Source organism: Macrobrachium rosenbergii, chromosome 55, assembly GCF_040412425.1.
Source record: "Macrobrachium rosenbergii isolate ZJJX-2024 chromosome 55, ASM4041242v1, whole genome shotgun sequence".
Classification (NCBI taxonomy): Eukaryota; Metazoa; Arthropoda; class Malacostraca; order Decapoda; family Palaemonidae; genus Macrobrachium; species Macrobrachium rosenbergii.
This window is the reverse complement of record NC_089795.1, coordinates 14147684-14174714: the sequence shown is the minus strand read 5'-3', so window position 1 is coordinate 14174714 and position 27031 is coordinate 14147684. Positions and strand designations below refer to the sequence as shown.

At 33.8% G+C, this 27031-nt stretch overlaps 1 protein-coding gene across 1 annotated transcript in view; it reads right to left on the bottom strand.

Annotated features, from left to right (window-relative positions):
- LOC136835145 (organic cation transporter protein-like) overlaps positions 1-27031 on the bottom strand; it is a 142707-nt gene that overhangs the window by 24791 nt on the left and 90885 nt on the right. The window contains exons 5-9 of the mRNA XM_067098351.1: positions 22635-22738; positions 16896-17050; positions 16573-16741; positions 15817-15964; positions 15386-15477 (exon numbers count right to left, since the gene is read on the bottom strand). Coding sequence (XP_066954452.1) covers positions 15386-15477; positions 15817-15964; positions 16573-16741; positions 16896-17050; positions 22635-22738 — 668 coding nt within the window. The remainder of the gene's footprint in view (positions 1-15385; positions 15478-15816; positions 15965-16572; positions 16742-16895; positions 17051-22634; positions 22739-27031) is intronic.

Genomic DNA, 27031 nt, shown 5'->3' with positions numbered 1-27031 from the left:
CTTGGAGATAGGCTATAGCAGAAAACTTCATAACTTCCCATTTGTTCTGTGGAGGAGGGGGGGGCTCTAATTTCGAAACACCCGGGGTATATATATACACACGCACACACACACACACACACACACATATATATATATATATATATATACATATATGTTTACCGAAGGGAAATTATTGTTGATAAGAAGTTCGTCATCTCACAGGCTCGAACCGCAGAACACGAGAACTCACAACGTGCAGTGGTGCCTTAGCCCATTCGGAAATCCGAGTGGGCTAAGGTGTCACCGAACGTCGCGAGTTCTCGTGTTCTGCAGTTTGAGCCCGTGAGGTGACGAACTTCTTATCAACTCATATAATTTCCCTTTGGTAGACATATATATGTATATACATACAGTATATTATTTCTGAGGTAGAGCGAATTGAACATCAAACAACATTTGTAATTTAATGCTTGTACAGTATATGAATCACAGTGATGTGGTAAAAATTCATATATATATAATTATATACATACATACATACATACATATATATATATATATATATATATATATATATATATATATATATATATATATATATATATATATATATATATATATATATATATTATTGTCACGATGCATATCAAGTACCTGGTTACTACACAACTAATCTCAAGATTCAAAAATATACCTCACTTCAACCAGATACCTGAACTCTCATAACATTAATTATTACGACTGAGTACTCTAAAGGTAACAGTGATCCCTTAAGAAAAAACTTATTTATCACTTGAAAAAATCAAACTAGTCTATCAGAATATGTGTGAGGTATCAAAAATTAAACTAGAATTCTTCTAGAGTAAAAGGTCATCACTCCATCAAAAAACTCTAACTGTTTCCCTGGTCTTAATTCACTTTAGCAAAACTAAAAGAACAAAACATGTTTATCACTTTGCCTTATGCACACACAATCAATCCTATTCACTGATGGTCAATAAATGAAACACTGTTTTTCTAAAAATGTTAAATACAAAAATTTATTTTCAGATTCAAAGTTTATCATTAAAATTCACAATTATTTAGAATTCACAATCTGAAAAATTTACTATTAGTTGAAAATAACACAAAACTCAATGAATTCTTGAATTAAATTATGAAACAAATCTAATTCACAAAAATTTTATCAAGAATTTAAATTAATCAGGCAAAATTTAAACTATCAAGAATTACTCAAGATTTAAAAAGAAAATCTCAATAAATGAAATCAAGTATGCAATGTTAAATTAAGTATGCAATGTTAGATTAAGTATGCAATGTTAAATTAAGTATGCAATGTTAAATTACCAAGAAATATTTACAATGCTATGTAAATAAATGTTACATCACAAACATAAAAATGTGAAAATATATAGAAATTGTAAATAGAAAAACACACAAAAATACATATAAGATTTATCAATAATGATTTCACTAGTTCAAAATTTCCTAACTTATCATACCATGGTATTATAAGTAAAATTCACATTACCTTACACAAACTTGTGAAAACCTCTGTAAATCACTTGCTGCAGCTGCGTTACACAATACACACTTTTTTACCAGGCGCCGTTATTTAACTAAATAACTTTGCTAAATTCAGATCTCAAAAGTTAATGTTAAAAGTGACCACAAAAATTACGTTAAAAGTAATCTCTTCCTAATTAGGAATGAGAGAGAGAGAAACCAACTTCACTGGTCTCAGAAATCAGAATGAAACAAATTTTAGGATTCCAGTAACAGTGAAACAATTACGTGATGTCATTAAAGCATTTTAAGAACTAAAGAAGCTCTAGAAGCAGAGATACTAAAGAAGAAGCTTCTAGAAGGAAAATGACGTCATCCCAGCAAAACGTTTTGAACACATCTTACAAAACATGACGTAATTGATCAGGACACGTATTCTTTCTCTCAAAGTGGCATACGTGACTCAAACAACGCATGTAACGACATGAAATCACTCATCTTGAGCCCGTATGGGACGAATCGGCGTTTGTTTTGCAAACCTGTCATCGCTAACCCAAAACAAAGCGTTCCCTCTTATCTCAACTGATGACAACTGAAATGAAACAAGCCCTGGTGGACACACACACGTGTTCATATACTACGCTTTTACCAAGAAAGATATTCGTTCTAAATTACGTTACTATTAAAATTATAATAACAATTCTAAATTACGCTCTCAAGTAATCATTAGCTCTTTTGAGATCTGATGCCAAACTAAATATGACACTTTAACAACCATTATCATTAAACATAACACATGAAAAAAGTAAATATGTCAAAATTATAGGAGGATATACGTATTACAAGGCAACATCATGAAAATATATATATACATATAAATATATACACACACACACACACACATATATATATATATATATATATATATATATATATATATATATATATATTATATATATATATATATATATATATATATATATATATATATATATATATATATATATATATATATATATATATATATATATATATATATATATATATATATATATATATATATATATATATATATATATATATATATATATATATATATATATATATATATATATATACACACACACATATATATATATATATATATATATATATATATATATATATATATATATATATATATATATATATATATATATATATATATATATATATATATATATATATATATATATATATATATATATATATAAATATATATATATATATATATATATATATATATATATATATATATATATATATATATATATATATATATATATATATATATATGTATATATATATATATATATATATATATATATATATATATATATATATATATATATATATATATATATATATATATATATATATATATATATATATATATATATATATATATATATATATATATATATATATATATATATATATATATTCATGATATTGCCTTGTAATGTGCATAGAATTCTCTGATTTTGATATGTTTACTATTCAATTTATAATGTGTTCTGTATAATAATAATAATTATTGAAATATCGTATGTTGTGTAATGTCAGATCTCAAAAGAGTTAGCGATTTGTGTAACTCAACGGCATAATTTAAAATTAATAATACATTTTTAATAATAACGTAGTATGCGATCGCATGTTTTGTCTCCTGGCAACAAGCGATCTGTACTTGTGATTTTTTATGTTATGTTTTGGTTCGATTGTTGTCCTGAAGGATAACGAGTTAACAAGTGAGGGAATGGCAATCGATTCATGTAAGGTTTTGTCCCAAACGAGAAAATGACGAATGATTTCACAATGTTTCATATACTGTTCTGAAAACCAACTTTGGTTCCTCATCTTGTTTTGAAAGCGTGGCGTTTGCGGCTGCCAGTTGCCGTCTGTTTCGATCGTGTTGAGGCTTCGTTAAGAGCTTCGTCCCATATGATTTTCTGCTCGAATCGCATATGCCTTTTTGAGAGTAAATGCACGTCACAATCGATTATGTTGGGTTTTGTAAGATTGAGTTGCTCTGATCATGTATTGTTATGACATCTTCTGATTGTTTCATTTCTAACTGGAATCCAAAAGTTTGGCTATTCTGCTTTCAGAGACCATTCGTGTTGGCTCTCTCTCTCTCTCTCTCTCTCTCTGTTCAAAAGAGAAAAATTTTAATGTAAAATATTTGTGGTCACTGGTATTAATTTTAGCTTCTGAGATCTGAATGTAGGAGAAGTGTGTAATGGTGCCTGACAAAAAGTTTCGTGAATCTCAAGCAGCTGCATTTCAGGTGATTTTACGAAAGTTTTCACAAGCTTGTGTAAGGTAAAGTAAATTTTACTTATTATTACCATGGTATAATAAGGTATATTAAGAAACTTTTGCCTTAGTGACATTGTAATTGGTAAATCTTTTGTGTATTTTTTTGTGTTATTGTGCTTGCAATCTCTTGATTTTTCACATTTTATATATTGGTGATTTAACATTTATTTTCTAAGCAGTTTAAATATTTCTGGATAATTTAACATTTATTACTTGGTTTAATTTTCATTTACTAAGATTTTCTTTTCAAATCTTGAGTAATTCTGAATAGTTTAAATTTTGCTTGATTAACTTAATTTCTTGATAAATTAAAGTTTTTGTGATTTGGTTTTGTTTAATAATTTAACTAAAAAATTAATTAAATTTTGTGTTGTTTTCAAGTAATAGTAAATTTTTTCAAGTTGTGAATTCTAAATATAAATTTGGAAATTTAAAAAAATTTATTGTGTTTAAAATTTTCAACAATAGTGTTTCATTTATTGTCTACCAGTGAATAGGATTAAATGTGTGCACAAGGCAAAGTGATAAACATGTTTTGTTCCTTTAGTTTTGCTGAAGTGAATTAAGACCAGGGAAACAGTTAAAGTTGTTTGATGGAGTGATGCCCTTTTACTCTAGTATATTTCTTGTTTAATTGTTGATGCCCAACACTTGTTTTGATAAACTTAGTTTGATTTTTCATGTGATTAATAAACTTTTTAAGGGACCACTGCTACCTTTAGAGCACCCAGTGGTAATTTTTATTGTTATGAGAGTTCAGGTATCTGGCTAAAGTGAGGTAAATTTTTGAATTCTGTGATTAGTTGTGTAATAACCAGGTACTTTGAACATATTGTGAAAATAGAATTTTGGTGCTCAGACCTGGGAACAAAACAAAGTATCACCCTGGTTTATGGTTTATACTGGTGGTGTTAGGGATATATTTTGATAGGAGAGTGACCACATAATTATATTTGCATTGTATTGTGAATTATTTAGTTAAGTAACTTAGAGAAAATGGCTTTGATCAATGTGCTGAAGTTTTTAGCAGCTCTTTACATCCAAGATTTATCTGAATCCAACCTGACTAAGGCACAGTGGACTGCTTTAGCAGTGGCATGTGGGGGTAATGTGCTAGTGATATGATTAAGGCACAAATCAGATGTATTGCAGTCCAAACATTGATGGACTCTGGTAAATTAATGAAGAATTATGAGAGGCACAAGAAATGTTGAATGCAGCTGAGGAAGAATTTATAAGCAAGAGCAAAAGAAAGAGAAAAGTGATGCAGAGGTAAAGCTTAGATGCATAGAAGCAGAAGAAAGTTTGATTAAGCTGAAGATGCAGGCTGAAAGAAAGAAAATGCAAACAGAAAAAGAAAGAGAGGAAAGAGAAGAAAGTTTGATTAAGCTGAGAATGCTGGCAGAAACAGAAAGAGAAGAAAGGGAGAAAAGAGAAAGAGAAGCAGAAGAAGCAAGAGAGGAAAGAGAAAGAGCAAGGAAGCAAGAAAATTATGAAAGAGAGATGTGACACCTTCTAACCCTATACAAGGTACTCAAGAGCCTGTATTTGCAGTGGTAAGAGTGCAGAAGTTAATTCCAAAGTTTACAGAAGCTCCAGATGAGTTTTTTGATCACTTTGAAAAAGTGGCTTCAGGTATGGGATGGCCAGAAGATGAATGGTCAATCTCGTTACAGAGTATTCTCATTGGTAAAGGAAGAAGTGCCTGTTTAGCCTTATCAGCTGATCAGTGTAAAGAGTACAAGGTACTCAAACACAATGTGCTACAAGTTTACCAGATGACCCCTGAATATTACAATGAAAGATTCAGATCTTTGAGAAAGATGAGAAGAAGACTTTCTTGGATTATGCCTACAAAGTAAGGGGATGTTTCAAACGATGGTTGAAGGCTGCCAAAGTTAAATCTATGGACGAACTTGAGGAGTTAGTAGTCCTAGAGCAATATCTTAGAGGAATTCCTGAACACATAGGAGTCTATTTAAGAGAGAGAGGTTAAGAAACTTGACAAAGCTGCTACATTGAGTGAAGATTACAATATAATTTATAGCAAAAGGAAATATAATGTCAAGTACCAGAACCACAACTCACAGGTTTTAGGTCTCATCCAAATTTCAGAAACATTACAACTGGGAATCCTTCTAGTGGCAATGCTAGTACAAAGCCAGGTAAATCCAGTTTCTCAAGCCAGATACAGAAGACTAATGTTGTCTGCTTCAAGTGTGGAAGAGTAGGACACTAAAGTCGAGATTGTTATCAGACAAAACAGACTGAGACAGTTGGGAAGGGTGAGAGTAAACAAGCAGAGTGTTTAGCAACCAGTGGAGATGTAACCTCAAGCAGTGGGTGGCTGAGCAGCTTGGAGGCTTTTAAGTCATATATCTATGAAAGTATGCTGGCAACTCAAAGAGGGAGTGTGCAGCTACCAGTCAAGGTATTAGTGATATGGGGAGTAACCATAGTGTGGTAGTTCGTAGTGCTCATCCACAGTTGGAGAAGAATCTCACCGGAGATTCAGTCATTTTGGAGGGTATAGGAGGTGAAGAGGTAACTCCTATATGCTGCTGTCACCTGTCTTGTAAATTGGTGACAGGGAATGTTGATTTTGCTGTAAAGGACTCACTAGCTGTTGAAGGTGTGCATGTTTTACTGGGTAATGAATTTAGTGGTGCACCATTTGTTCCTTGTCCTATAGTGACAGACAAACCGTTGAGGATTAGTCCTACAGTAGATTTAGAGAAGAAACTCCCCCTCCCCCCGTTTTCAAGTTGTGTAACTAGCAGGAGTAGGAAGAGAACTATGTCTACAAGTGAAGAAACTGAGGATTTACCTGCACAAGAAGGATCAAGTGAAGGATCTTTGAGTCTAGAAGAGCTGTTCCAGGAAAGTGAAGTTTCCCTTAGCGTTAGTGGTGAAGAGATTTCCCAAGGAGACAAGGATCTTGTTGTTATTGAAGAGACTCAGTATAGTCATAGTGTTCCTGAAGATAGTAGCGAAACTACAGTAGCGGAGTTAGCAAATATGGAGAGTTCAGCCCTTGAAGTTGGTCAAGTGACGAGAGAAAAGCTAATGGAACTGCAGAAGAAGGATACAATGCTGGCTGATTTGTTCTTCAGAGTTATTGATCAAGAAGAGATGCAACAAACTCCCACCTGTTATTATCTAAAGGAAGGACTGATAATGAGGAAGCATCGACCTGCAGATATACCAGGAAATGCTGAATGGGGTGAATATCATCAAATTTTAATTCCATATCCATTGAGGAAGCAAGTGGTAGCAGTAGTGCACGAGTCTGGACATATGGGAATCATGAAGACTGTTGAGAAGATTATGAAGTAATTATTCTGGCCTGGACTTCACAAGGATGTTCGGAGGTTTTGCAGAGAATGTCACACCTGCCAGATAGCTGGAAAACCGAATGAAACCATTCAGAAAGACCCCCTACAACCCATAGTAGTTAGAGGAGAACCCTTTAACAAGGTGATTATAGATGTGGTTGGGCCACTTCTGAAAACAAAGAATGGAAATGAATATCTGTTAACATTAATGTGTCCAGTGACAAGGTATCCTGAAGTGATTCCTGTAAGAAGTATAAGTGCAAAGGTAATTGCTGAGAAGTTGATGGCATTTTTCTCCAAGTTTGGAATACCAGAAATTGTGCAAAGTGATAGAGGAACGAACTTTACTTACAAATTGTTCCAGGATGTGATGAACTTGTTAGGAGTGAAACAACAATTATCAACAGCTTATCATCCAGAGACTCAAAGAGCCTTGGAAAGGTTCCACCAGACATTGAAAAGTATGTTAACAAAGTATTGTTATGAGTCAGGAAGAGAATGGGATGCTGGTTTAACCTTAATGTTGTTTGAAGTTAGGAATGCTTATCAAGAAAGTATGGGATGTTCACCAAATGAAATGATTTTTGCTCGAGACGTGAGAGGTCCATTGAAGGTTCTTGCAGAGAACTGGGAAGAAAATCAAGGTTGAAATCCAAGGAGAATATGTGAAAAAATTTAAGGAAAAGGTTAAGAGAAATTAGAAAATTCTCTTCAGAAAATCTGAAAATAAGTCAAGCGAAAATGAAAAGGAGATATGATGCTAAGACTAAGCTTAGAAGTTTTAGTGTAGGTCAGCAAGTTGTAGAGTTCTTACCAGTGAAAAGATTTCCCCTTACCAATAAGTTTCAAGGACCTTATAAAACAAAAGAGAAGTTAAGTGACTGAACTTATGTGACTGAAACACCGGGAAGAAGGAAAGGATAGATGAAGAAACAACAAGGATTTCTGAGCACGGCTGGATTTTATCGCCATCTGAATTTCTCAGCCTTAGTAGCTCCCCTGACTGACTTTGTAACCATACTGTGTAGAAATAGAGAACATTTTTGGAAAGAACAATGTAATTGCAGATTATTTATCCCATTGTGACCCATTAGATTCAAACCTGGGATAACTAATCTTCTGGGGGGGAGCAATTTCATGATGTTGCCTTGTAATACGTCTAGCATTCCGTGCTTTTGATATGTTTACTATTCTAGTTATACTGTGTTCTGTATAATAATAATAATTATTTAAATATCATATGTAGTGTAATGTCAGATCTCAGAAGAGATAGTGATTTGGGTAACTTAATGGCATAATTTAAAATTAATAATACATTTTCAATGATAACTTAGTATGTGATCACACATTTTGTCCCCAGCAACAAATGTTCTGTACTCGTGATTTTGTAGGTCATGTTTTGGTTCAGTTGTTGTTGCGAGGGATAACGTGTTAACAAGTGAGGGAATGGCAATCGAGTAGTGTAAGGTTTTCTCTCATAAGTGAAAAAGACGAATGATTTTGCAATGTTTCATGTACTGTTCTGAAAACCAACTTTGGTTCTTCGTCTTATTTTGAAAGTGTGCTGTTTGCGACTGGCTGGCTGCCATCTGTTTTGATCACGTTGAGATTTCGTTAAGAGCTTCGTCCCATACGATTTTCTGCTCTGATCACATATTGTTCTGATGCGTAAGTTTTGGTCCCACAACGTTTTGCTCTGGAAATGACGTCATCTGATTGTTTCGTTTCTTGCTGGAATCCTAAAGTTTGTTCATACTGATTTTAGAGACTGTTCATGAGGTTCTCTCTTACTTTAGAAGAGAGAAGTTATTAACCCTTTAACGCCGAAGCCTATTTACAAAAACGTCTCCCGTGCATGCCAAATGCGTTCGTGAGTTAGCGCTACAAGCAAAAAAGTTTTTTCAAAAAATCACAGCACGCTTAGTTTTTAAGATTAAGAGTTCATTTTTAGCTCATTTTTTTTCATTGCCTGAAGTTTAGTATGCAACCATCAGAAATGAAAAAAAAAATTATTATCATATATAAATATTGGAATATATGACAGCAAAAAAAAAAACTCGTATATAATTGTATACAAATCGCGCTGTAAGTAAAACGGTTAAAGCTAATGAGTTAATTTTTTTTAGTTGTATTGTACACTAAATTGCGATGATTTTGGTATATAACAAATTTTAAAACGATCAAAGCAACACAGAGAAAATATTATCACAAAATGATGCATGAATTAAACGCGGGACGTAAAAAAAATGTTTTTTTCAAAAAATTCACCATAAATCGAAATATTGTGCTAGAGACTTTCCGTTTGTTGAAAAATTAATTTAATTGATTTAATATTACTAGGCTGCAAGTTTTTTAGCTTACAATTGCAGTTTTCGACCATTTCGGTCGAGTTAAAGTTGACCGAAAGTCGAATGTTTTCTATTTATCGTGATTTATATGGAAATATTTCAAAACTGATAAAAGCTACAACCATGAGTTATTTTTTGTTGTATTGTACATGAAATTGCGCACATGTTCATATATAAAACTTTATGTAACGATTAATATAAAACGGTGCAAATATTACGACGACGAGACGAAAGAATTTCTGAGATGTTCGGACGAGTTACCGCGCAGACGCAAGGAAAATGTTTTTTTAAAAATTCACCATAAATCGAAATATTGTGCTAGAGACTTCCAATTTATTGCAAAATGAATTTAAACGATTGAATATTACTAGAATGTAAGAGTTTTAGCTTAAAATTGCGTTTTTTGACCATTTCGGTCGAGTTAAAGTTGACCGAAGGTTGAAATTTTGGCAGTTATCGTGATTTATGTGAAAATATTTCAAAACTGATAAAAGCTACAACCATGAGCTTTTTCTGTTGTATTCTAAATGAAATTGCGCACATTTTCATATATAAAAGTTTATGTAACGACTAATGTAAAACGATGCAAACATTACGACAACATGACGAAAGAATTTCTGAGATGTTCGGCCGAGTTACCGCGCGCAGACGTAAGGAAAAAAAATTTTTTTAAGAAATTCACCATAAATCGAAATATTGTGCTAGACACTTCCGTTTGTTTCAAAATGAAGGTACATGATATAATATTACTAGAATGTAAGAGTTTTAGCTTATAATTGCGTTTTTTTACCATTTCGGTCGAGTTAAAGTTGACCGAAGCTTGAAATTTTGGCAGTTATCGTGATTTATATGAAAATATTTCAAAACTGATAAAAGCTACAACCATGAGTTATTTTCTGTTGTATTCTACATGAAATTGCGCATTTCCATATATAAAACTTTATGTAACGACTAATATAAAACAGTGCAAACATTACGACAACGTGACGAAAGATTTTCTGGCGCGGACGTAAGGAAAAAGTTTTTTTAAAAAATTCACCATAAATCGAAATATTGTGCTAGAGACTTCCAATTGGTTGCAAAATTAAGGTAAATTATTGAATATTACTAGATCGTAAGAGTTTTAGCTTAAAATTGCGTTTTTTTGACCATTTCGGTCGAGTCAAAGTTGACCGAAGCTTGAGATTTTGGCAGTTATCGTGGTTTATATGAAGATATATCCAAACTGATAAAAGCTTCAACCATGGATTGTATTTTGCTGTATTACACATGAAATTGCGCACATTTTCATATATAAAACTTTATGTAACGGCTAATATAGAACAGTGCAAAAATTACGACAAAATGACGAAAGAATTTATGAAATTTTCGGCTGAGTTACCGCCGTGCGTAAGAAAAAGTTTTTTTGAAAAATTCACCATAAATCGAAATATTGTGCTAGAGACTTCCAATTTGTTGCAAAATGAAGTTAAATGATTGAATATTACTAGAATGTAAGAGTTTTAGCTTACAATTGCGCTTTTCGACCATTTCTGTCGAGTCAAAGTTGACCAAAGGTTGAAATTTTTTGTAGTCGACGTACGGTACGTCCACTCGGCACCCAACAGACAATTTTAGTCGACGTATGATACGTCCAATAGGCGTTTAAGGGTTAACATAAAATATGTGTATGGTCAGTGGTATTAATCTTAGCTTTTGAGATCTGAATGTAGGAAAAGTGTGTAGTGGCGCCTAGCAAAACATGTGTTTTGTGAATCTCAAGCAGCTGCGTTTCAGGTGATTTTGCCAAAGTTTTCACAAGTTTGTGTAAGATAACGTGAATTTTACTTATTATTACCATTGTATAACAAGGTATATTGAGAAATTTTGGCTTAGTGAAATTGTTTTGGTAATTTTTTTTGTGTATTTTTGTGTTCTTGTGTTTGCAATCTCTTGATTTTTCACATTTTGTATACTGGTGATTTAACATTTATTTATTTAGCATTTTAAATATTTCTGGATAACTTAACCTCGCATACTTGATTTAATTTTCATTTACTAAGATTTTCTTTTAAAATCTTGAGTAATTCTTAACAGTTTAAATTTTGCTTGATTGATTTAATTTCTTGATAAATTAACCTTTGTAATTTAACTTAAGAATTAATTAAATTTTGTTTCAAGTAATAGCAAATTTTTTCAAGTTGTGAATTCTAGTTATAAATTTCGAATTTAAACATAAATTTTTGTATTTAAAATTTTTAAAAACAGTGTTTCATTTATTGACCACCAGTGAATAGGATTAAATGTGTGCTTAAGGCAAAGTGATAAATATGTTTTGTTCCTTTAGTTTTGCTGAAGCGAATTAAGACCAGGGAAACAGTTAAAGTTGTTTGATGGAGTGATGCCCTTTTACTCTAGTATATTTCTTGTTTAATTGTTGATACCCAACACTTGTTTTGATAAACTTAGTTTGATTTTTCACTTAATTAATAAGCTTTTTAAGGGACCACTGTTACCTTTAGAGTACTCAGTCGTAATTTTTATTGTTATGAGAGTTCAGGTATCTGGCTGAAGTGAGGTAAATTTTTGAATTCTGTGATTAGTTGTGTAGTAACCAGGTAGTTGGAACACATCGTGACATTGTAGAAAAGAAATTTCGCCGTAGGAAAATTCACCGAGTAAAATTCTGATTTATATAGAGTGAAACAGGCTATATAATAATACTATCAAGCAAATGATAAAACCACTCGTCCGTCTATGGTGTAACTTGAAAAAAATATTTTCCATCTTATTATCCGTCTGTAAAATATTTTTGAACTGTGTACATGAGGCAGTGATATAAATGATTAACTTTCGAAGCATGGACTTCAGTAAATTCGGAGCAGAAACCCCTATATTGACGCAGCATTGCTTATAATTTATACTTTAAACACATATTATACGCTGATGAATATCCATGAGGTTCTTGTTTTAATTACAAGTACATTTGACGCTTTTAGCAAATCTTCAGATAATTGTTTAAGACGAAATTTCTCTGCAGAAAAAGTTCCTTCGACAGAATTTCTTTGCTACAATTAATTATGAGGCAAAATTTCCGACAGCTATAATTCCTACGGCGAAATTGTTTACGCCGAATTCACTAGATTCGCATTATAGAAGGAATGGTGGTAAATGCAACTTTTATAACAGCTTGCCAAAAAGCTCGCTTGCAGGATAGTAAGGGGCGGCATAAGACTGTAGCACATTCTTTTTTATAGTTATATACCTTTCTTTTTTTTGGGGGGGGGTGTGAGAAAGTTGTAATTTGTATGTTACCTGTGAATCTGGGATTCTTTTAGCCAAAAGTTCTGAGGATAGATACTATGAACGCTCTTGGACCAGATATCGTAGGTGATTCTGGGAAAGCACAAGTAGTTTATAGAAATAAATAAACCCTTACAAACCTAGTATGATGCAGGATCAAACAGAAGATCATTATCAGTGAATACTGTAGCCTGCAAAATATGAAGCTATACATAGGAAATCAAATTACCATGAAGTATAGGTAATCTTTCTCCTTTAGTTTTTTGTTTTTCGTTTTTAACTTTGAACGCTCTAAACTGGTATCGAATGTCAATTATATAAACTAGAAAACATCGCACAGCCCTTCACCCCTGAGTAACATCATATTTGTATCACACAGATATTAAAAAATATCAGAACAACTTCGTCTTTCGTAGCAGAACTGGATATTGTTATGCATAACACTGGAAAACTTTATCCCATTATAGGTTACAATGATCGAATACTCATTCTCAGCAACTTAGATAGCTAGAAGTTAAGTAAGGGCAAAGCAAAATCTTTGTTTCCAGGTTATGATGGAGGTCTCCTGTCGGCGTTGTTGCAAAATAGAAAAAGGCTTACGAAGAAGTTTTGTTGACTATCACGAATTCAGTTATGTTTTCATTACTGACTTACATCCCAATTTCCCGTTGCGGAAATTTCATTTATGGTGGATAATGATCATCCTTTCCCGCATTAGATTCCAAGTCTGGATATCGGATAACATCAGACAACCTTGAACCAATACAGTTACGCGAAAACCACCTTGGAAGTAGATATGCTTGATTTCTTTAATAGACACCCTTGCCGAATAAAGAGTGCATCTGCTCATTATGCAATGAGAGTGTTTTTCACGACTCTTAGGTAAATCGTAATAATTGAATTGTATGTAAATGTAGATGGAGAAATGAATAAAGGGATCTTTCCTAGATAAGTGACCCCCAGCAAAGTTCGGGGGTCGTTGTCTAGGACTAGTATTTCTTTGAGGCCTTTATCGTTATGATATTTACAATCTTTTGTTTGTGTTTTTACTGTCATCCTTAACGGGCTTGTACTAAAGAAGCCGCAAAGGTGGATGCATATCGGGATAAAATCTTTGGGGATCGCTATCGAAGAAAGATCCAATAAAAGTTTTGGAAGTATTATGAAGTTTTAAATTAAAAATTGCCCTAGAAAAACTTTTAAATTTCCTGAGTAATTTAGAAAAATGTTGTACCAGGAGTAATATATATATATATATATATATATATATATATATATATATATATATATATATATATATATGTGTGTGAGCAACTCTGTTTTTTCATGGAGTCGACCTCTCAATGAAGGATATTCACTAGGAATTTTGATTTAACCTTTAGACCTCTGGATATGTTATATAAAACAGATTCTTTATATTGGAAGAGCATGAGCATTATTTCAGAAACCATATGCAGCAGTATATACCAGATATAGCACACTACCTTTTCCTAACTTTGAAAAAGACATTTTACTTATTTTAATCACCATCAACAGCTACTTGTCGCGAGCGCTCAAATATCAAGGTGCACTGATGACTTTTCCCAACATATGAATTTTCAAAGCTTAATTACTCCAGCATCCGGTCTCAAAGTGGTATTCGTCACTCCCATGGAAACCTTAGTTTTTGGCTTGTAATTTCATTTTCCTCTTTGGAATCCTGACTTTTAGTGAATTTTTTTTTAAGATATTTGCATTTATATTGTCACACTCTTATTTCAACCAGAAAAACTGAACAAACCCACCACAAGCCCAAGTGCCGTCATAGTGAGAGTACTGAGTGATACTATTTAAAGAAAGCACAGTTTCAGACTTATAAAAAATGTGATTACAAGTAGTATCTTACAAATCTTACCGGAAGACCTCAACAAGATTTTACTTGATAAGCTTATTCTTGATTATAGCCCCTGATCTTTGACATTTAATTAGCGTACATATAATGATGTACTGGATAGATGCAATAAGTATCTAGAAATGAACAGCTCTTTATTGCTTATGGTGCTATAGATTCCATTTATATGAATTGTATCAGCAAAAAAAAAAAAAAAATCCAGTGAGCCAGAAATCAGGATAGAACTAATGAATCCTAGTGGCAGAGTAACAAAACAATTCACTAAACTCTTTCGGAGATGTGATGAACACAGGTTTTGATAAATGAATTTTCTGAAACTAATTCTCATATGCATATCAACTTCTCTCAAAGATAAAATCCGTATATACAGAGTTTTGTATTCTTAGAGTTTGTCAAATCATTCAGATTATCCACAACTTTTACTAGGCAATGCCAAATTTGATGCAAATATACGATAAAAAGACAACTAACTTTCAAAGTTCCTACTGACAATATGGTAATGTCTCTAAGAAGCATAGCATTCCCTTTCATAACAGGGGCATACACGGTTTCTATGTCTCCGTGATTTCAAAATCTTTCAGATGTTAATCTTTGAATTTTGGTGGCGACTTCTCCTCTGCTATTTAGTACCACTGAATGGACAGCAATCATTTTTCTAAAAGTGAAATTCTAAAGCAAAATACCTGACCAGGATAATGGTTTCTTCTCCCATAGTCTTCAACAGTTTCCTAAATTGTGAAGTTCCCTGTTGCGGCTGGATTTTGCTTTCACTACCCTGTTATGAAAGAAAGAAACCCAAATAATATCAGAGCATCAATTTCTAGTTCTGTTTTTCTAATAGTTTAGAAAAGTCTGCAATACAAGAAAGAATAATTTTCACAACTGTTACATGCTTTCGTAGCTAAGAAATCGATTAGAACTATTGTCTTTGTTTCAGCAATATAAAGTGATTGCCATAGATTTCAACATTTATTTCAATAATCACAAAGCGGCCTCACTACGTATATTTGATATGAGAAAATAATAATTTACTGAAGCTTTGTCTATCATACTTTTGGTAAGAAGTTTATAGTTTAAAGCGCCTTTTATAGACAACCGGTCTGTAATATCTTACTTCCGTTTGTATCAGTTTCATTAAAGTGAGCAGCTCTTCGTCAGGAGGCAGTTTGGCTTTGTTCAGACGAGCGGCTCTTTTCAGCACCTTCAGAGCTCGGTCGTGGTAACCTCTCTGTATCAGCCAGCGAGGGGATTCATCAACAAACCTGGGGAGTCAAGCAGAGTAACAGTCACAGAAAGATTCATTTGCATTCAACTTCTGTTGCTGTAAAGGTCATCAGTGATGCCAGCCAAAAGGGGAAAATTCTGCCTCATTATATACAGAATCCCGTAGGGGGGTTAGCGCTGTCAGTGCACCTCATGCGGTACACAGTAGGCATTACTAATGGTTCTTTGCAGCGTCCTTTCGCCCCCTAGCTGCAACCCCTTTCATTTCATTTACTGTACCTCCGTTCATAATCTCTTATTTCCATCTTACTTTCCACCCTATGCTAACAATTAATTCATAGTGCAACTGCTTTGAGGTTTTCCTCCTGTTACACCTTCCAAACTTTTTTACTGTCGGTTTCCCTTTCAGCGCTGAATGACCTCATAGGTGCCAGGGCTTGGCCTTTGGCCTAAATTCTACATTCTATTCTATTATATACGGAATATATCACAAAGATTTTTTTAGTCATCGTACTGAAAATGAGCTTTGATTCGGTGGGGGGGGGGGGTTGGATTTTAATTTAAGCCTAAAATTTCATTATTCTATTTTTGCAACGATTAGTCAATATGCTCATGAATATAAAAAAGGTATATAAAAAGAACTCACCACAAAACAGGGATAGCTAGAAGCGACGGTATGGGAACTGAGAACATCAGCCACCGCCATTCCTTTATCAGGTATGCCTGTCCCGCCCATGTAAAATATCCAATGATCCAAGGAAGAAAAGTCAAAATGCCCACAGCCGCTCTGTGTCTTGGTGCACTCTGCTCCATTGCTGAATCCAAATCATGACGATTAGTATGCACGATCTTTGGGCTGTCCTTAGCGGAACTCTTAGTTATCACCAGTCATTTGTGTGGGAACAAATAATGTTTAAAACACGACATATGAAATAATTATCTTCAAATGCGAAAGGACGGAAGAAGTACCTAAAGTATATGGGACTGCAAGTGACGTAGGGTGCATCAGTCCTAAGATGAACCGAGCTGCTAAGATCGGAGGAAGGTTTGGCAGCCAGCAAATGATGTTGGCCAGAGTAGAGTACACTGTTATCCCCACTGTCATCACAGTTTTTCTTCCGTACCTACAAGATACATACTGGTCAATTCGGTCTTTTATTTATCTATTACTTTCATTCATAATGAATAAATGCATACACCATGTACACACACACACACACACAAATATATATATTCGTGGACGTTGAAAATTCAAATTACATGCATATCTTTGCCTATGTATTTACTGTACTTATTAGAAGGTTCAGTTAAAAGTAGTTTGCTGAAGAGGTTGAATCCCTTTTGTCAGTCAAGCAAACTACAATTGATTTTCCAGTAGCTCATTTCATGTCATCATGTGTTAACTTCTTTGTTGGTAATTTGTCCCTAAGTACATTTCAGTGCAAACGAAGTATTTAAGAACAGGTTTAACTGACATTTATAATAATATTATTTCACTGTAGGTTACTTAAGAAATTCCTTGATGCATTTAACGTTACAAGTTAGGTCAAGCAAACAGTATATCATTAGGAAGTCCTGGGAAAGTACCAGTTTCGAAAGATGCCGTGTAAATTTTTCTCAGTAATGTAGATAAATGATCGCCTATTGCCATTCCAAATGTTTTGTTTATGATATTTGTTTCAAATTACAAATTTAAAACCTTCAACACAAGGTCGTCAATCAGCGGATTTGGTGGCTGGGCTTGGATGAGTTTTGTCCTTTGTTTTGAATCTGAAGATGACACAGCAATTTCGCTTCTCTTTCATCCACTTACATGAGGTCTTTTAGTAATAAACCCCGTGATATGACTGACGGCATCTGTTTGCACGGTGACTGAGAAGAAATAGCTGTTGTCTACCATAAATATTCATTTATGATATCCTGGTGTATATGTGTCATTGCGCTGTTTTATTCCCTTTATTTCCTCTTCAGAGCCCAAAAGCCAGGCTCTAGTGCCTTGGTTCAGCGAGGGTATCCTTAAATTCATCCACGTAATTGTGTTGCATAACATTCTTTGCTAGGCTACTGAGAACTTCCTCGTTTGTTGCCACTTTGCAAGAGCCCGATCAGGGGTTCAGTCCGAAATCAACCTGAGTTTCTTCATTCACCGACAAATTAAACATTTTGGTAATCTCCGTAGGGAGTTAGTGCCCTCAGGGCACCTCACGAGGTGCACTGTAGGCATTGGTAAAGATTTTCTGCAGCGTACCTTCGGCCCCTACCTGCAACCCTTTTCATTCTTTTTACTGTACCTCCATTCATATTATCTTTCTCCCAATCTTGCTATCCACCCTCTCCTAACAATTATTACATAGTGCAACTGCGTGGTTTTCCTCCTGTTACACCTTTCATACCTTCTTACTGTCAATTTCCTTTCCAGCGCTGAGTGACCTCAGAGGTCCCAATGCTTGGCCTTTGCCCTAAACTCTATACTCCATTCCATTCCACTTTTTGTAACGAAATTTCTGTATGATAAAAACAGATTTGATTTCCCATTTTTATTGAAGTATTTCAGTATTTACCTAGTAGCTTATATTAATATAAGTAGTTATGAAAATACTCTGATATCAGAAGGACCGTTGATCTGAAAGTGGCCGAAAAGAAATAAAAAGGCAGAACGGGCTGCCATTGAAAGAGGTTCAAACAAACAAGGTCTGTCACTTAGTAAAAGGTCTGCTATTCAAAACAAGGTGAAAGCATAACCAGGGTCTAAAGACTAAACGAAGAAGCATCCGATATGAAAGAACGTGTAAACAGTTGCCATCAGTCACGAGGGTTATTACTAAAAGACCTCATGTAAGAGGATGAATGAGAAGCGAAATTGCTGTGTCATCTTCAGATTCAAAACAAAGGACAAAACTCATCCAGCCCCAGCCACCAAATCCGCTGATGGACGACTTTGTGTTGGTTTTAAATTTGTAATTTGAAACAATTATCATAAACATAACATTTGGAATGGCAGTGGGCGATCATTCCTCTACATCACTGAGAAAATCCACACAGCATTTTTCGAAACGGGTACTTTCCCAGGACTTCCTAATGATATACTGTTTGCCTGGCCTGTTGACAAAAATGAGAAGGTTTCAGAAATAGAAACAAGAAAAAAAGTTGTCTCATTTAAATATTGTAGTTTCATGGAATGATAAAGATGTAGGGAAATGTAGACACTATGTTCGTTGCTTTTCAAACTCTTATCCAGAAGCGTGTCCAGATGGTCAGCCGATAAGTTGAACATAATACTAAATTTGTTGTTGCCGATACATTTCGATTTTACCGACAACAATGAGCACAACGTTTTCAATTTATCTGCTGGCCGTCTGGGCGCCCCTCGATGAAACATCATGATCTTCCCACCCTTTGTTTTTAAGTGTTTTGACGAGTTTGTGAATTTTAGTAAATTAATTAATAGCTTAAATGTAAACCCAGTGACATTATTTCAAGTCCTTGGTAGTCTATCACTGAAAGGGACAAGAGGTGTGAGGAAGAGTCAGATCGTTAGATTCTGCTGAACTGTGGAACTCGAGTATCCACAAAGTGAGAGACTCTTCGTTGAAGTCAGCGTAGTTCGGAAAAGGAAGGAAAGACACTGTAGTAACTGGTAGAGGTAAATGGCAGTGTGTGTGCGCGCGCTCGCGCGTGTGTATGTGTGTTTGTGGAGTTTCGATGTAGGTTTAAGAAGGAGTGATATGGAAGCTGTTTGCGCGTGGGGGCCGTATTCGCAATTCAGCACTTGAAGTGTCAATATTGTGGTGATTATTGTCTATTCTCTCTCTCTCTCTCTTTACACACACACACACACACACACACACACACATATACATATATATATATATATATATATATATATATATATATATATATATATATATATATATATATATATATATATATATATATATATATATATATATGTGTGTGTGTGTGTGTGTGTGTGTGTGTGTGTGTGTGTGTGGGTGGGTGGGTGGGTGGGTGTGCGTGTGTGTGTGTGTGTATACACACAGGCACACACACACGCATGTATATCTATATTCATCTATCTGTCTGCTGTATATATATATATATATATATATATATATATATATAATATATATATATATATATATATATATAATAATAAACAGGACAGCGAGAAGACCGGAGATCATTTCTTCTTTTTATTTACACCAGCGTTTCGGGAATTCTTTCCCATCTTCAGGGCTGTAAATAGAATTAATTTTTACGATATTAAAAAGTATGCTAAAATAAGCTAATAATTATGAGAGATCTAGTTTCGTAAGACAACAGTCGTTAAGCTAAGGAAACTTTCTGGAACAATATTATAGTTTGTAGGCCAGATAAGGGCAAGTTGGGAGTTGTTATTCTTAACTGTTGTGACTGCATCCAAAAGATGGAAAATGATTTATCAGACTCTAGTAAGTTTGTTGAGGCAGGCGAACCTCAGTATAACCTAATCTTTAAAGGAGAAGATAAAATAAACTGTACATCGAAGCAGTTAAAAGAGAAGGAATGTTATCTGAACAGTCAAATCAATCACTGTATAGTTCTAGTTCGGCTTTCAGTGTCCTGTATGGTCTTCCAAAAGTCCATAGGCCTAATATACCACTCAGACCGATTTTAGCGGCTTATAATTCATCAAATTACCTTGTAGCCAAATTCCTAGTTCCTCTCCTTAGTAATCTTACTAACAACCAGTTTACGGTTCAGAATTCTGCCAAATTCATTCCTGAAATTCTTGAACAAGGTGGTAACACATTCACGGTAAGTTTCGATGTTGAGTCGCTGTTTACGAACGCGCCCCCTAACGAATCAATAGAAATTATACTAAGAGGCTTTTCCCTACCGAAACTGCTATATTCAATGGTTTTGATTTAAATAGTTTTAGAAGTCTCCCTGAAATTGCAGTGACTGATACACACTTTGTTTTTAACAAAAAGTTGTATAAACGGGTTGATGGTATGGCAATGGGGCAACACTGGGTCCTAAATTCGCCAACATATTTATGCGCCGCCTCGAAGAACGGTTTCGTAGACAATGCCCAGAGTTATTTGGCCCACCTTTTTTTTTTTATAGAAGATTCACAGATGACACATTTTTATTGTTTAAAGGAAAATCCCGTGCTAATATGGTTTTAGAGTTTTTCAGCACTTTTCATCAGAATATTAGGTTTACGATGGACATTAATATTTCACGTTATAACGGGAGATTTCTCACAGGTATTTTCAGGAAAAAGAAATAAACAGGTTTGGGTCTTAACTTTTTTAGCAACTGCTCTTTGACATTTAATCTGAATTCTTCAAGGCACTTATTCAGAGCATATTCCCTGTGTTCAGACTGGAATAGTTTTCACATTGAAATATCAGTCCTTAAAGTGTATTTTAATTAAGAATAACTGTCATCCTTCTGACCTCTTTGACAGAACTGTTGAAAAGTTTTTAAAATATATTTACCAGCCCAGTTTATTGTGTCCTCAAGTTCCGAAGAAATTGTATTTTCGTTGCCATATGTAAAAAATGCAGCCTTTAGACGTGAACTGACGATAGGCCTAAGCACCATAGAGGTGTCAGTTATCGCACTGGCTGCATCTTAAAAGCAAAAGAATTTTCGGCCATAAGGAGCCATTCGAACTCATTTAAAACTAACATTATTTTCAATAATTTCAAAATACTCTATCAAACTACGATTGCCTGTCGCCCCTTCTTTAAGAGTCTCTTTACACCAATAAACTGTCGCTTCCTTTAACAACCAAACTGCTTCCACACCATTACATATTGCCTAACTGCCTATTACTCACATTCTCTCTCTCTCTCTCTCTCTCTCTCTCTCTACTCCCGTTTTTTTTTTTTTTCCACTGACATTGTCTTTGACTACTCTGTTCTCTATCAGTTAATAGCCAAATCTCTTAACAGTAAGTCTGACAAAACCCTTTACTTTTTTTTTATTCTTTTTGAATTATTATCTGTTATTTTACTGAATTGTGTATAGTTTTAATTTACTTTTAGCTTGAAGTCACTTTGTAGTCTTTATTTTACTTTTAGCTTAACGACTGTTGTATTACGAAACCAGATTTCTTACAATTATTAGCTTATTCTACCATACTTTTTAATATTGTAAAAATTAATTCTGTTTATAACCCTGAAGATGGGAAAGGGTTCCCGAAACGTTGGTGTAAATAAAAAAAAAAAAAAGATTTCCGGTCTTCTCGCTGTCCTGCTTATTATTAAACTTAAGCTCATCATGAGTGAATATATATATATATATATATATATATATATATATATATATATATATATATATATATATATATATATATATATATTCTCCATTGTATTATAAGTTCCACTCTAGCATTTTCTTCCCTATATTGGTAGGGGCTATGCTCTGTGCTCCTACAGCTAACAGCTAAAACCTTTTCTGACACCTGTTATGATTGTCGATGTTACTTTAAGTAACACGGAACATCGTCTTCTGCAAATCTTCAGTCTAGAAATAAACAATTGATCTCTAAATTCCAAGAAAACCAATTCAGTTGATATACCACCAGAATCGATCTTAGTTGTTTTAATAAAATCAAAACTAAAATAACAAGTTTTTCTGAAATCTGCGGTTGCTTTTCCGATTTAGTTGTTAAAAATAAGGAAGGTTCTCGTAAACCGTTCGGGGGTATTTTACCTGTCTGATAAAAATCCAATAATAGGGGCTGCAGTAAGAGCTCCGATGAAGTACACACTCTGAAATGTAGGCCTCAAATATTCTTTTTCGCACACCATCTGAAACTGAAAAAAAGGAAAATTACTTCAGGACAATAATGAACAAGTAAAAAATGCGCCGAAGTTTCTTTGGCGCAATCAAGTTTTCTGTACATCGTACATAGCAAAATCCCCTGCTCTTTGCAGCTACGCCCCGCCCACTGCTTGCGTCACGGCCATCCCTTGAAGCTGATTGGCTGGCAATGGTTTCGAAAAGTGGGTTAATCAATGCTTGCCCAGGTAATTCCTTGGGTGCAGTTGCTCTCAGGTTCCAACTTCTTTTAGACTTGTATGGCCTAGTGGATAGTGCCCTTGCTTTCCACCTGAGAGACCTGGGTTCGATCCCGACCTAAGTCAGAAATTTATTTCTGTTCCAAAAATGTGATTGTGTGTTGATGATTTGTATCTTATTCACTCAGAAGGGATAATTCGAATGAAATGCTGTCTATTGGGTCATTGCTGAGTCGGGAAGTTGGGGAAAAAGGTTCACCTGGTATGCAAGCAGTTAGCTTGCCCAGGTAATTCCTTGTCTGCAGTTGCTCTCAGGTTCCAACTTCTTTTAGACTTGTATGGCCTAGTCGATAATGCCCTTGCTTTCCACCTGAGAGACCTGGGTTCGATCCCGAAACGTGAGTCAGAAATTTATTTCTTTCCACACGTGATTGTGTGTTGATGATTTGTATCTTATTCACTTTAGAAGGGATAATTCAAATGAAATGCTGTCTATTGGGTCATTGCTGAGTCGGAAGTTGGGGAAAACTTCGGTGGTATGCAAGCAGTTAGCTTGCCCAGGTAATTCCTTGGGTGCAGTTGCTCTCAGGTTTCAACTTCTTTTAGACTTGTATGGCCTAGTGGATAGTGCCCTTGCTTTCCACCTGATAGACCTGGGTTCGATCCCGACCTGAGTCAGAAATTTATTTCTGTTCCACACGTGATTGTGTGTTGATGATTTGTATCTTATTCACTCAGAAGGGATAATTCAAATGAAATGCTGTCTATTGGGTCATTGCTGAGTCGGGAAGTTGGGGAAAACTCGCTGGTATGCAAGCAGTTAGCTTGCCCAGGTAATTCCTTGGGTGCAGTTGCTCTCAGGTTCCAACTTCTTTTAGACTTGTATGGCCTAGTGGATAGTGCCCTTGCTTTCCACCTGAGAGACCTGGGTTCCATCCCGACGCGAGTCAGAAATTTATATATATATATATATATATATATATAAATATATATATATATATATATATATATATATATATATATATATATATATATATATATATATATATTGTTCTAATTAAAAGTGTTGGAGATCTTTCATCAAATGGTCTACACTAGGCCTTCATTCTCATAAATGTAGAACAAATTTTCTTTAAATAAAATTTCTCAGTGCCATATTTTGTGTTAATAAACCAGTATAAGCTACAGTATGTTACCCTTTTTATTTAAAGAAATTTGTTCTACATTGTATGTAGAATGTAGGCCTACAAGCCATTTGATAACATGTGGTACCAGCACTGTGGCTGGTTGTAAAATATATATATATATATATATATATATATATATATATATATATATAAATATATATATATATATATATATATATATATATATATATATATATATATATATATATATATATATATATAATATATATATATATATATATATATATATATATATATTATACATATATACACACACATTGTATGTAGAATGTAGGCTACTACAACCATTTGATTGACTTGTGGTACCAGAACTGTGGCAGTTATACAGTATATATATATATATATATATATATATATATATATATATATATATATATATATATATATATATATATATATGTTATACATATATACACACACATTGTATGTAGAATGTAGGCCTACTACGAACCATTTGACGACTTGTGGTACCAGAACTGTGGCTATTTATACAGTATATATATATATATATATATATATATATATATATATATATATATATATATATATATATATATATATATATATATATATATATATATATATATATATTGTATATGATGCGTATGCCTAGGTACCTGGTTATTACACAATTAACCACTGAATTAAAAAATCTACCTCACTTCAGCCAGATACCTGAACTCTCATAACAATAAAAATTACGACAGCAATCCCTTAAAAGCTCATTAATCAAGTGAAAATTATACTAAGTTTATCAAAACAAGTGTCAGGTATCAGCAATTAAACAAGAAATATACTAGAGTAAAAGGGCATCACTCTATCAAACAACTTTACCTGTTCCCCTGGTCTTAATTCACTTCAGCAACACTAAAGGAACAAAACATGTTTATCACTTTGCCTTATGCTGGTCAGTAAATGAAACAGCTTTTTAAAGACACTAAATACAAAAAATTATTTTTAAATTCAAAATTTACAATTAGAATTCACAATCTGAAAAATTTACTATTACTTGAAAACAACACTATATTTAATTATTTCTTGAACTAAATTATTAAACAAAACTAAAGCACAAAATTTTGATTTATCAAGAAATTAAATTAATCAAGCAAATTTTAAACTATCAAGAATTACTCAAGATTTGAAAAGGAAATCTTAGTAACTGAAAATTAAATCAAGTATGCAATTTTAAATTATCAAGAAATATTTAAATTACTAAGTAAATAGATGTTAAATCACCAATATATAAAATGTGAAAAAAACAAGAGATCTGCAGACACAAGAACACACAAAAATACACAAAAGATTTATCAATAATAATTTCACTAAGGCAAAATTTCTCCCAATATGCCTTATTATACCATGGTAATAATAAGTAGAATTCACTTTACCTTACACAAGCTTGTGGAAACCTTTGCAAAATCACTTGAAGTGCTTTAGATTCACAAAGCACACTTATTTGTCAGGTGCCATTACCAGATACGCTTTTCCTATGTTCAGATCTCAAAAACTGAGTTCAGTATTAATGACCGCACAAATATTTTACGTTAACTTATCTCTTTTGAAGAAAGAGAGTAAGCCAACTCTAACGGTCTCTGAAATCAGAATGAACAAATTTTAGAATTCCAGTGGGAAATGAAGCAATCGGACAATGTCAGAACAATACATGATCAGAGCAATGCATCCTACAAAACAATTACTTAATCGACGAGATATGTGCATTTACTCTCAAAAAGGTGTATGCGATTGAGCAAAAATCGTTGCCTGGGACGAAGCTCTTAATGAAACCTCAACACGATCAAAACTGACGGCGATTGGCCAGCCCCAAACGGCACACTTTTAAAACAAACACAAAGAACCAAAGTTGGTTTCCAGAACAGTACATGAAACATTGCAAAATGATTTGTCTTTTCTCAATGGGACAAAGCTTTTACAGACTTGATTGCCATTCCCCGGAAGTTAACTTGTTATACTCGTGACAACAACCAAACCAAAACACGAGTGCAGAACACTTGTTGCTGGGGGACAAAATGTCGATCACATGCTACGTTATTATTAAAAATGTATTGTTAATTCTAAATTTCGCTGTTAAGTTATATAAACCATTAATTCTTTTGAGATCTGACATTACACTACATATGATATTTTGACCAGTTATTATTATTACATACAATACATTATAACACATGATAAATAGAAGAATAAATACATCAAAACTATGGGATGATATACATTTTACAAGGAAACATGATGAAATTGCTTCCCCCCAGGAAGATTAGTTATCCTGGGTTTGAATCCAACGATTCACAAGGGGATAAATAATCGGCAGTTACATTATTCCTTCCAAAAATGTTCTTTATTTCTACACAGTATGGTCACAAACTCAGCCAGGGGAGGTACTACGGCTGAGAAATTTTGATGGCGCTAAAATCCAGCTGTGCTAAAAAATCTTTGTAGTTGTTTCTTCCTCTGTCGTTTCCTTCTTCCTGGTGTTTCAGTCACATAAGTCTGATCACTTAACTTCTCTAGACCCTATATGGACCTTGAAACTTATTGGTAAGGGGAAATCTTTTCACTGGCAAAAACACTAGAACTTGCTGTCCTACGCTAAAACTTCTTAGCTTAGTCTTAGCATCATATCTCCTTTTCATTTTCGCTTGACTTATTTTCAGATTTTCTAAAGAGAATTTTCTAATGTCTCTTAACCTTTTCCTCAAACTCTTCACATATTCTCCTTGGATTTCCCCTTGATTTTCTTCCCAATTCTCAACAAGATTCTTCAATGGGCCTCTCACACCTTGACCAAAAATCATTTCATTTGGTGAACATCCCATACTTTCTTGATAAGCATTCCTAACTTCAAACAACATCAAGGGTGAACCAG